The sequence below is a fragment of the Pongo pygmaeus genome, chromosome 8 (genome assembly GCF_028885625.2).
Source record: "Pongo pygmaeus isolate AG05252 chromosome 8, NHGRI_mPonPyg2-v2.0_pri, whole genome shotgun sequence".
Classification (NCBI taxonomy): Eukaryota; Metazoa; Chordata; class Mammalia; order Primates; family Hominidae; genus Pongo; species Pongo pygmaeus.
The window spans coordinates 118,184,974-118,197,500 of NC_072381.2; the positions used below are offsets into that span (position 1 = coordinate 118,184,974).

A 12,527-nucleotide genomic window follows, 5' to 3' on the forward strand; every position below is an offset into this window, starting at 1 on the left:
CTCATTGTGACACCATAAGTTCCCATAGGGCAGGGACTCTGTGTTTCCTTTGTTCTTCAGAGGGACTTCAGCCAGACCTGCCAGACCTGTCTGTGCAGCTCATGCCTTGTCCAAGACCACCACATAATTCAACCAGGGAGGGCCGCCCTAGGTAGATTTTAGATTTTTTTTTTTTTTTTTTTTTTTTTTTGAGACAGAGTCCTGCTGTGTCTCCCAGGCTGGAGTGCAGTCGTGCGATCACAGGTCACTGCAGGCTTGAACTCCTGGGCTTAAGCAATCCTTCCACCTCAGCCTCCAGAGTAGCTGGGACTAAAGGTGTGCCACAGCATGCCTGGCTTTTTTTTTTTTTTTTTTTTACTTTTTGTAGAGACTTGGGTCTCATCATGTTGCCCAGGCTGGTCTCAAATTCCTGCCCTCAAGCTATCCTCCCACCGTAGCCTCCCCAATGTGTGGAGATTACAGTCGTGAGCCACTGTGCCCAGCCGGTAGCTTTTAGCTTTTAGATCACGAGTGGGCAAATCACAGACAGCGGGCTATATCCAGCCTTCCTCCTGTTTTAGCCATGGGCTAATAATAGTTTTACATTTTTAAATGGTTGAAAAAAACTCAAAAGAAGAATTTTTGACATGTGAAAATTATACAGATTCAAAATTATACAACTCAGATTCTAGTGTCTGTAAATAAAGATTGTATTGGAACACAGCCATGGTTATTCATTGACATATGTCACTGGCTGCTTTACACTACGAGAACAAAGTTGAGTAGTTGTGACAGACTGTGTAGTCCCCAAAGCCTAAAATGTTTAGTTATGGGTTAAATTGCAGCCTGTCACCTTAATTTATACGTCGAAGTGCTAACCTCTAGTACCTCAGAATATGACTTTATTTGGAAATAATGTCTTTGCAAATGAAATTAGTTAAGATGAGGTACGGGAAGGGGGGGGGCCCTAAGCCAATGTGACCGGTGTCCTTATTAAAAGGAGAAATTTGAACACAGGCACTCACACAGAGATACCACCTTGTGAAAACAAAGGCAGAGATGAGGGAATGCCTCTACAAGCTAAGGGACCCCAAAGATAGCCGACAACGCACCAGAAGCTGGGAGAGCGGCATGGATCAGACTCTCTCACTGCTCTCTCAGGGAACCAACCCTGCCGACACCTTGACCTTGGTCAGGGAACCAACCCTGCCGATGCCTTGACCTTGGACCTCTGGCCTCCAGAACTGGGAGACAATAACTTTCTGTTGTTGAAGCCGCCCAATCTGTGGGACTTTGTTATGCTGGCCCTAGCACACTAATATACTGACTATCTGGCCCTCTACAGACAGAGTATGCTGATTCCTGTTAAACTAAGTATTAAGAAAAATTTAGAAACAGGGCAAAGGGACTCTAGTCCTCACTCAGGACCTAATCTAGATATGCCAGGGCTCAGGGAGTGGCTCTGGCTCCTCAGTTCCTTGCTGGAGAAAGTGCTCATCTCCCTGCCCATCAAAACTCATCCCCTCTGTGTCCCAGTCCCTCAGGTCTCTCGGATGACTGACTACACCTAAATTGATGTTAGCCAATGGGGGCTACTAATGACTGATGATGGCTTGGTAGATTGGCCCAGAGATAGCATCTAGTTTTCTTCCTCTTTTTTTTTTTATTATTTTATTTTATTTTTGAGACAGAGTCTCACTCTGTCACCCAGGCTGGAGTGCAGTGGCAAGATCTTGGCTCACTGCAACTTCCACCTCCCGGGTTCAAGCAATTCTCCTGCCTCAGCCTCCCGAGGAGCTGGGACTACAGGCACTTGCCATCACACCCGGCTAATTTTTGTATTTTTAGTAGAGATGGGATTTTACCATGTTGGCCAGGCTGGTCTCAAACTCCTGACCTCAAGTGATCTGCCCACCTCTGCCTCCCAAAGTGCTGGGATTACAGGCATGAGCCACCATGCCCGGGCTTTTTTTTATTTTTATTTTTGAGATAGGGTCTCGCTCTGTCGCCCAGGCTGGAATGCAGCAGTGCAATCGTGGCTCATTGCGATTTCACCCTCAGGCTTAAGCAATTCTCCTGCCTCAGCCTCCTTCGTAGCTGGGACCACAAGCACATGCCACCACACCTGCCTAATTTTGTTTAATTTTTCGCAGAGATGAGGGTCTCTCTATGTTGCCCAGGCTGGTCTCAAACTCCTAAGCTCAAGCAATCCTCCCGCCTCAGCCTCCCAAAGTGCTGGGATTTCAGGCATGAGCCCCTGTACCTGGCCTTCCTCCTGTTTTAAATGGCCTATTCCAGAGGCAGGAGTTTTGTGAAATGAGTGTTGTGGCACATGCCCCCTCAATCCCCTTATCTCACATGGCTTCAGGAAACTTCCTGCTCTGCTCATGAATGGAAATTCTTATTCTGAGATGTAAGAATCAACAGCTTCGGAAGACTGTGAGCCCCACAGCTGCTTGCAAAGCTTCTGTGAACTCGGCTGGGACTGACCTGTCCTTTGGAGGAGGACTTAGTGTAGATCCACAGTAAATGTGCAGTGCAGCCATGGGGAAGAAGGCGGAGACATGGAAAACAGTCATCACGAAACCCAAGATAAGATCACCAGCTCCATATGCTGGTCTGAATCCGAGCACTCAGTGTATTCATTTTGCAGGGCTGCTAGGGCTGCCATAACAACGTGGCTTAAATGCAGTTATTCTCTCATAGTTCTGAAGACTAGAAGTCTGAAGTTAAGGAGTTGACAGGGCGATGCTCTCTCCAAAAGTGTAAGAAAGAATTCTTCTTTGCCTCTTGCAGCTTCTGGTGGCCCAACATTCCTTGGCATGTGGCAGCATCATTCCAGTCTCTGTCTCCATCTTCACGTGCCCTTCTTTGTCCTCTCTTGTTTTAAGGACACCAGTCATCGGATTTAGGGCCACCCTAAATCTGGAATGATTTCCTCTCAAGATCCTTAATGAAGTTCAGGTGTGGTGGCTCATGCCTGTAATCCCAGCACTTCGGGAGGTCAAGGCAGGAGGATCACCTGAGGTCAGTAGTTCGAAACTAGCCTGGCCAACATGGTGAAACCCCATCTCTACTAAAAATACAAAATTAGCTGGGCATGGTGGCACACGCCTGTAATCACAGCTACTTGGGAGGCTGAGGCAGCAGAATCACTTGAACCTGGGAGGCGGAGATTGCAGTGAGCCAAGATCACACCATTACACTCCAGCCTGGGCAACAAGAGTGAAACTCTGTCTCAAAAAAATAAAATAAAATAAAGATCTCTAATGAATCACATCCACAAAGACCTTCTTTCCAGGCTGGGCATGGTGGTGGCTCGGCATGGAGCTCGTGACAGTAATCCCAGCACTTTGGGAGGCCGAGGCAAGAGGATCTCTTGAGGCCAGGAGATCAAGACCAGCCTGGGAAACATAGTGAGACCCTGTCTTTACAAAAAATTTAAAAATTAGCCAGGTGCGGTGGTGCATGCCTGTAGTCCCAGCTACTTGGGAGGCTGAGGTGGGAGGATCACTTGAGTCCAAGAGTTTAAGGCTGCAGTGAGCTATGATTGCACCACTGCCCTCCAGCCTGGGCAATAGGCCAAGACTCTGTCTCTTAAAAATAAAAAATAAAAAGGACCCTATTTCCAAATAAGGTCACATTCTGAGGTTCCAGGTGGAACCTCATGAATTTGCAGGGACACTGTTCAATCCAGTACAGTCAGTATGATTTAAAGTAAGAGGCCGGGCGCAGTGCCTCATGCCTGTAATCCCAGCACTTTGGGAGGCTGAGGTGGGCAGATCACCTGAGGTCAGGAGTTCAAGAACAGCCTGGCCAACATGGCGAAACCTCATCTCTACTAAAAATACAAAAATTAGCTGGGCGTGGTGGCAGCACTTGTAATCTCAGCTACTCAGGAGGCTGAGGGAGGAGCATCACTTGGCCCCGGGAGGTGGAGGTTGCAGTGAGCTGAGATTGCGCCACTGCACTCCAGCCTGGGTGACAAAGCGAGACTGCATCTCAAAAAAAAAAAAAAAAAGAAAGAAAGTGAGAGAATCCCCAACCATACTTGCTCCAGTCAATGGGGAATTGTTTGGCTCCTGTAACTGGGAAGGTAAAGTATGACTCTTCAGGTTTCAGGCACACAGCAGGAAGCAGGGGTTCAAATATGTCTTCAGGAATCCATCACTTTTTCCTTATCTCTCGGCTCTGCATTCCTCTGGTGTCGGCTTCTTTCAGGCAGCCTCGTCCGGTACGGTAGTAAGCATGGTCCTTGGCAGCTCCAGGTTCTCACTGTCCTGACAGTCAATCTCAGTAAAGACAGTATCTTTTTCTTGACTTTCCAGGAAGAATCCCAAGAGGAACTCCATCTGGCTTGAGTGGCAGACCAATCCTTGAGCAAATGGTAGTGCAAGAGCTAGAGAGCTGTAATTGGCTGGGCCTGCCTGGGTCATATGCCCACCTGTGGAATCAGAGTGGGATCAGCCTCCCTGAATTCTTGGGATGGGGCTGAGGATTCTTCCTAGAGATGCAGGACATAGAAGACCCAAGATGGGCATTATTAGGCAGCATGATAACCACACAGCTCTAGCTCAGAGGCAAACATGTCCCCAGCTCTGAAAATAACTCTTCCAATTAAAGTGAGTGTTTGAGGCAGATGACAATTAACTGTTTCTCCTACTCCTGTTTTCATTTCTTTCTGATGAATACTAACGTTGAATTGGATATGGAATTTAAAGAGCTTTCCCTTGGCCCATGTTTTGGGAAGGGCCTAGAGAGAAGCATATCCGGGCTCCTTTGCTCAGAATTTATCCCATGCTCTCACGGATGCTAATTGTTACTGTTCTGTCAGACCCCAAAAGTGGGGCATCGTTATTCAGGGCCAGTCGGCCAGGCAGGAAGGCAGGTACAGGATGCTGCTCTGAACCTGTAAAGTGTCTGCCACTCTCCAGCTAATGAATACAGGCTTGTAAAAGAGTTGGGACTCTGCTGGCATCCTTAATGGGACAGTGGCTAACAGCTAAGTCCTAAAGCTGTGCTTGTCTGCAAGCAGTCCTTAGAAACCAGGAGAGCAGTAACCACGTGACCCTGAGCATGTGTAGGTAGAGTCTCTCATTTCTTCACTCAGCAAGCATGTTTTGAGAACATTTATGCCAAGCTGTGTGTTAGGCATCAGGGATACAAAAGACAAAGGAAATTCGGACTATGGAAGGTCCACTTTTTACTGGGGACTCTAGTCAATGTACTGGAAAGAGAGATGCGTAGGGAGATAGGAGAATACGAGAGGGGCATAGCCAGGAAATGCCTCTTGGAAGAGGAGGGAAGAATGCACATATGCCGTAGATCAAGGACCTGGTTTTGGAATCAGGGTGACTCAACCTAAAAATGCTTTTTGGTCATAAATAACAGAAGACCCATTCAAACTGACTTTGGAAAATAAAGTCAGTTTATTTTCTCATATAAGTTAAAGTCCAAAGAAAGGGTGGTTAGATTAAAATAAAATAAAAAAAAAAGTTCACTGTTGGCCTGGCATAGTGGCCCACACTTGTAATCCCAGCACTTTGGGAGGCTGAGGTGGGCAGATCACCTGAAGTCAGAAGTTTGGAACCAGGCTGGCCAACATGGTGAAACCCCATCTCTACTAAAAATACAAAAATTAGCCGGACCTGGTGGCAGGTGCCTGTAATCCCAACTACTTGGGAGGCTGAGGCACGAGAATCACTTGAACCTGGGAGGCGGAGGCTGCAGTGAGCTGAGATCGCACCACTGCACTCCAGCCTGGCGACAGAGAATGACTCCGTCTCAAAAAAATAAAATAAAAATTTAAAAATTAAAGTTCTCTGTCTTCAGGACTGGGGTTCTATTTCTCTGCCCACTGTGGGTCAACTTCTTTCTTAGGTCGGCTTCCCTCAATGAATCAAAAGGGCTGCAGTGGATCCAGCCTGACATCCACACACCAAACTGTCCAGGTGACCTGGCATTTCAAGCAAAGTTGCTGAGATCCACTCTGTTGGATGGACTTAAGTCACGCCTGCTCCTGGTCCAGTTACCATGGCCAGGGGCATGGAATATACTGACCATCTCAGCCTCAGTCACAGCTGTACCCCTGGAGCTGGGGTAGCATCAGCTGTTTGGAATAGGGAAACGAATGCAGCCACTGTAGATCTCCTGTACACAGGAAACAGATGCCTGACTAGGCCTGGTGAGGCCTCATGCATGATATCATCACTCATCAATACACAGGAGCATTGGCTGGAAGAAGCTCCTGATTCTTCAGTGAAAAGTGTCGTGACCAAGAGGTCAGAAAATGTTCCCAGCTTTTGAAAACCAAGAGGCAAAAACCTGTTCTTCAAGGAAAAAAAAAAAAATCTTATCAGTGTTCATCATACCTTAGCTTCTGAAATACATGAAACCAGAGCCTCTCTTGGCTTGGCCAGATGCCTCATCTTGTCTGAGAGGCGGACAGTAGCCTATCACTCAGGGTAAAATAGCTTATGGTATTCGGCAGTGACAACCCCCAGTCCTCAATGGCTTAATGCAAGTCCACTGCGAGTCCAGGTGCATCTCCAGGACAGTGGCCCTTTACATAATGACTGCAGGATCCAGGCAGAAGATGTTACCACCATCCTATAACTTGTACTCTCTGGAACAATACAGCCCCGCCCTCCCCAAATCAAAACCGCAGGAAGAGCCAGCTAGAGAGACAAACACTGGAAGTTAGATGCCTCCAGCTGGCAGTGACACTCAGAACTTTTGCTCTCATTTCTTTAGCCAAAGCTAGTTCCATGACCACGCCTAACATTAAGGTGAGTGCAGACCGGGCGCGGTGGCTCACGCCTGTAATCCCAGCACTTTGGGAGGCCGAGGCGGGCGGATCACGAGGTCAGGAGATAGAGACCACGGTGAAACCCCGTCTCTACTAAAAATACAAAAAAAATTAGCCGGGCGTGGTGGCGGGCGCCTGTAGTCCCAGCTACACGGGAGGCTGAGGCAGGAGAATGACGTGAGCCCGGGAGGCGGAGCTTGCAGTGAGCCGAGATTGCGCCACTGCGCTCCAGCCTGGGCGACAGTGCGAGACTCCTTCTCAAAAAAAAAAAAAAAAGGTGAGTGCAGTCCATGCCTGGAAGTAGAGGAGAACTGGCTATTGGAGAACACTCGTAATGCCTGTTCCAGTGGAATTCCTGGGCTCCTCGAGCAAGAGCAGAGAACTGTGCCAGGTGCCGCGCCTGCCCCCTGCACTGGAACCAGCCTTCTGTGATTCCGGCTGCCACACGCAGGAGCTCGTTTCCAGGCTGGGAGGAGACTGGCAATGGAAAGATTAACCGCTCCCTGAGTTCCACATGGGGATCAGTACTTTCAATAGTACTTTGTGAGTTCAGCCTCAAAGTAAATGGTTAATTCATCTTGTATCAACAGCACTGTGATTCATAATGTAAACTTGGAGAATCCTTGATGTTTCGGGCCCACATTCCTTTTATTCTGGCTCTGCATTCTTTTAAAGCCACAGTGTGCTCACTTAATAGAATGCAGCATGCAAATGCACAAGTTTTTGCCTGGAGGCAATTTAGCCTGGCTGTTTCAATGGATGTCTTCTTTCAAGTGTATATTCTTTCTTAAATTATTTACTGGGTAAACACACTTTGCATTTTCAAAAGAGAGATTAAGACGGCTTGCTGCAGACCTAGTTCAACATAAAGCCCTCCCCTTGCCCAAAGTTAGGAGGAAGTTACTTTGGGCTTCTCCCCAAGTTCCTTCACTGCCATCTCACTAGCTGGGAACCTCTTGGCCTGGCTGGTTTTTCTGATTGTCTCCAAACTCTGCATTCCTTTCTGCTTTGCCTACAGCAATACAGGCCGGCAGCCCCTGGCTGCGATTGCAACTAAGCTTCCTCACAGATGGGGCCCACCAATGCCAGCCTGTATTTCCCCCTTCCAAACTGGCTCAGTCCTGTCCACCCAGATGCCCTGACAGTTCACTTTTCTGGTCCTGAGGGGTATCACATTTGCACAACTCCTTTGAGGTCCAAAGTTGGGTGGACGGCCCAGCCAGTCAAGCTTACTTAGAGCTCTCTCTGTTCCAACTCTTTCCCCATCCCCCTCTGCTCTTCCTCCCAAATGTCTGCCAGCATTTGGTTTGAAAGCAAATGCCCTTTCCTGCTGACGCCCCGCCCCCACCCAGCACACAGGAGTTCCTTCTAGCTTCAGGGAGAAGACCCAGTAGTGCTGAGAAGGCGTGATGGTAGGAAGTTTCATCTTTGGCGGGGCTTGCTTCAACTTTGAACTTTAACCTTTTCCTTGCAGACTTTCTGAGATTTTCCTGCAAATTCATTGCACAGACTTCTTCTCCATTCTCCTTTGAATGGAAGATTACAGTTACCAGAGACTGCATTCTTTCATGATCACTCTTTGGGCAGTTCTCTTTTGAGTACCTGTGTGCCAGCGACTGTGCCATGTGCTGGGGTGGTAGAGGTGAAGTCCACACAGGTTGGGCCCTTGGAAACAACAGAGTGGGCAGTGGAGGGGAAGCCACCAGGCCCTGTGGGTGCACCAAGGACGGGGTGAAGCCCAATTAGGAAGGCTAGGGAAGAGCTGAGGATTTAGGGATTCCTGTGTATTCATATTTCTTACCATGCCTCAGATTGAACAAGTAACACCCACAGTTAATCCTTTCTAAATTAGCATCATGGATGCCTTGGGGCCCTCAATCCACAAATAAAATGGTTGTCAACCAAGCTGTACAAGAGACACTCTACTATAGATTACTTAAGGCAGAATTTTAAAGAGTTTTCGTGCTTTTAATCTGTTTCACTGCTGAGTTTCAATTTTGCTGATTTCCTTTGCAAGTCCGATGCGGGTGACTGTGGTAAATAGAGATTTTGACAGTGACTTGGGCAAATGGGATGTGTAGGGACCGTTCTGAAGGCTTCTGTCCCTTCCAGAGAAAAGGGGGAAAAATCAATTTGGGTTTTAAACAGAACCACCAAGTAGCACCATTCAGTGTTCATAATTAGCCTCACTATAATCAGCCATGAAGTCCTGTTTTTATTTATTTATTTGGGGGACAGAGAATCTTCCTGCCTCTTGAGTAAGTATGGCCTGTTAAGTCTGAATTAGCTGTCATCACAGAAGAATTACTGTCGGATTACAGACTTTCTAGTGGGGAAGGGAAGAACTAAACGAGACAGATCTTAGCCGAGCCTTGCGTGATAAATGAGGACCAAGTGGACCATTCATCTCCTGCGAGGAGAGTGGACAGAGGCACTAAGGCAGTTTTGCAGAAGACGTGTTAGCAAATGTGATCATTTTGTTACCTGTCAGGAGGAGAAAGAGCTCGTCCTTTTAGGGGGCCACAAGGGAGTGGGTTGGTCTGATATGACAGTTTCCATTCAACCGTTTAGGTTTGGAGAAGAAGGGGATGGGTGAGGAGGAATCCGACTAAAACTACAACCTGATGTCATCCTTCCAGGAAATAAACCCATCTAGGAACTAGAAAAGGCTGCAAATACCCTGCAAAGATTTTTTTTGTGTGAAGATACAAAGTAGGGGTGTGCGGTCTCTGTTCCGTGGGGCGCCCGGCTTCATCTCCCCAGCTCCTCCCCATGGAAGACCCATGTCCAGTGTTTGGTGACTGGAGTAGGGCAGCAGGCCTTTTGCTGCTTGGTATTTGGAGGAGGGTTGGATGGGGTTTGCCGTGGGGTTTTAAGCTGGACAGATAGCTGGCTAGACTGCCAGCCAGCCTATGTCTCTATTTCCGTGCGGCTCTGTGAGAGCGAGCGTGGGCACGGCTGTTTGACCTAGGTTCCCTTTGAAACTCTCAACAAAGCATTCTGATGTTCGACCTCTTTTCTCCGAATGAGGTAACAAATTATGAAACAACCTCATCAGAAGCTCTCTGCAGGCATCTGGGAGCGTGTGTCTCCACTCTGGTCCCCCTTCTGAGTTGCTGGTTCCCCATCAGCATGCAGCCCAGCCAGAGCCCAGGGAGGTAGAATCCCTGGAGGTAAAGGCCCAGCAACAGACGCACAACAGGCGCCTTGAGTACATTGTATATTTCTCATTTCCATCTTTTTTGCTATGGAGCAAATGTAACGTTTCCTCCTCGCGTAACGGAGCGTGAGCCACAGTGACAGATGACGGTTTCACAGCCTAAGCTGCACATTTGACACTTGTTTCTTAATCCCATCCTTTTCTTCCTTAGTCTCTGTTTTACTTTTCCCCAGGTATTTTTGTGCAGGTAAGTGCCTTACTGACATGTGTTTCCTTGGAGTCTTTTACTTTAACAGGAAACACTGCAAAAAATGAGGCTTGTCTCGCCTTTTAAATTAAAAAGAGAAGCTCGCAAGGGGCCCTTGATCACTTAAAGAGGCTACATGGTTATCTGAGCCTAGAAAGCCATTTGATTCGCCTTAGCTTTGCAGTAAGCATTTCTCGGAGGGCAGTGTGACAATCCTGTGGAGTCTTTCGTTTCCTCGTGAATCATTTGTAGAACCAGAAAGCTGCGTGATGTCTCTTTCGCACACACACACACACACACACACACACGCATACGCTCCCCACCCCCACCTGCGAAGCTGCCGTTTGATTAGCCAACCTGGCCTTGGACGGCGTTTGTGGGAAGGCCTTCCACTTATCTGTGTGTGTTTTTTCTCCTTTGCTGTCTCCTAGAATCATCCAGAACCGCATCCTGCTCGTCATCCTAGGGATCATCGTGGTCATCACCATCCTGATGGCGATCACTTTTTCTGTCAGAAGACACTGATGTATCTGCTCTCCCTTGATAAACAGCAACAACAGCTTGTTCTGAGTAATTAAGACAAAATGGTCACATGAATCATTCTGTTGCGCTGACAGGCCCCCGGTGACCCTCTCTCTCCCTCACCGCCGTTGGGCTGAAGTGCAAAGAGTGTAAAAATATTTTCTATTCCTGTTTGCATGTGGGTTGGTTTCCTTTTCGAGGTTTGTCTTTACCCAGATTCGTTTTTTAGAGGGGAAGGTGAATGTTTATTTACCTTTTTGCTAATGTCATCAACTAGCCAAAATAGCCCCAGTGACACTCCTCCTAGCCCTTTGGACATGTCAGGGGCCGTGGTTTGGGAGAGGACATGATGAGTCAGTCACGAGAGCTTCTGTTTGTCACACGCCTCTTGTTGCTGAAAAGCTCTTCTGTGATGTCTGAGGATAAAAATGCAGCAAAAAGCAGGGGATGGAGTCAGTGACCCAGTCCAGCAAGCCAGCCCTGTTCCTACACAGGCCTCATGAATATAGTCATCAACCTGCCTGAGTGCTTTCATTGTAAAGGTCGGTATTTAATGTCGGTTGTACAGGAAATTGACTTAGCACTTTCCCTGTTTTTCTATTGCATAATTTTTTTTTAAACCCAAAAATATTTTTTTGCTGAGCCTGCCCAGTATTCACTGTTCACAACTTTGATTACTGGCTACAAGAAATATTTCCTTGCCTTCCCCAAATCCCATACTCCCCAGAATCTGCTGGCAAAGTGAGCCCTGGTACAGGATTTAATTGTGACCTCGTCTTCCCTGACCTGTGTAAGCATCTCTGTATCCTTTCGGTTTTAATATCTGCACTGCCAAAAGCAGTCCTCATACATGCAAAAGGTCTGACAAGGTTCTCTCCACATCCATTCCAGTATGTAAAGAGACCATGAATATTTCAGTAAGAGCAAGAACATGACTCCATCAGTGTGAAATTTCAAATGTGATTATAAATATGGGAGAGTCCTATAGGAGGGTCCACCAGAGATAAACTTCACGGAAAACGTTCCCTAACCTCCTTTAAAAGAATAGAGGATGGCAGATTGTTACAAAAGGAACGGCTTGGGTTTTTAACTAACAAATGTTAACAAGCCTTTCCTGAATTCACTATGTATTCAAACTTCTAATATGCTTTGTGATTTTTTTCTTTCATTTCTTTCTGTCTGAGGTAACCAGGAATTGTGTTCAAAATGAGCTCATTTGTGATCAGGCTTAAAAGTTGCCCAAGCTGAGGTCGTTTCCCCCCTAGTCACAAAGCAGAATGTGTTTTTCTCAAGACTTCATAGGCACTTACTGGTCCGTACTATCTTTGGAATATAATTAGAAGCTTTGAATCCTTGAAAAGCAAACCTGTTCTCTTCATCAAAAATGCTAACCACCTGTGCCCGTGGATCAAGATCACCTGGATGTAGTGCTTGATATTTTTCCCAACTCAGAAGAAAACCATTATGGTTTAGAGAGGAAATGCAGAATGGCAGAATCCACCAGAGAAATTGCACTTATCGAAACAGACCAAGGCCTGCATGTGTTCAGATAAATCATTTAGTATTGTGTAAATAAAGCTGCAGCCTTTACTTCAGAGGGATGGTGTGGGATTTTGGCCGAAGGAAGCAGGACAGAGAAGGAGCAGGAAGCTATGCTAATTTTCCTGTCAGCTTAAGGGATCCTTCTCAGCAAGAATCTTGTATTCTGATAACGGAATGCTGTACATGCTGACCACATCTAAGAACCATTAAAAAGCAAGGAAACAAACAAACAACCCTTTTCTCATTCCGACACACGAATAGTCGTCGAG

At 47.0% G+C, this 12,527-nt stretch overlaps 1 protein-coding gene across 5 annotated transcripts in view; it reads left to right on the forward strand.

Annotated features, from left to right (window-relative positions):
* VTI1A (vesicle transport through interaction with t-SNAREs 1A) overlaps positions 1–12,527 on the forward strand; it is a 436,058-nt gene that overhangs the window by 353,636 nt on the left and 69,895 nt on the right. For 3 of the 5 annotated variants that reach the window (XM_054503165.2, XM_063670272.1, XM_054503164.2), the window contains one exon: positions 10,626–12,527. This exon is cut by the window's right edge and continues 782 nt beyond it. The exons of the other annotated variants lie outside the window; for them this stretch is intronic. In XM_054503165.2, coding sequence (XP_054359140.1) covers positions 10,626–10,719 — 94 coding nt within the window. In that variant the 3' untranslated portion in view covers positions 10,720–12,527. The remainder of the gene's footprint in view (positions 1–10,625) is intronic. 5 annotated transcript variants of the gene reach the window in all.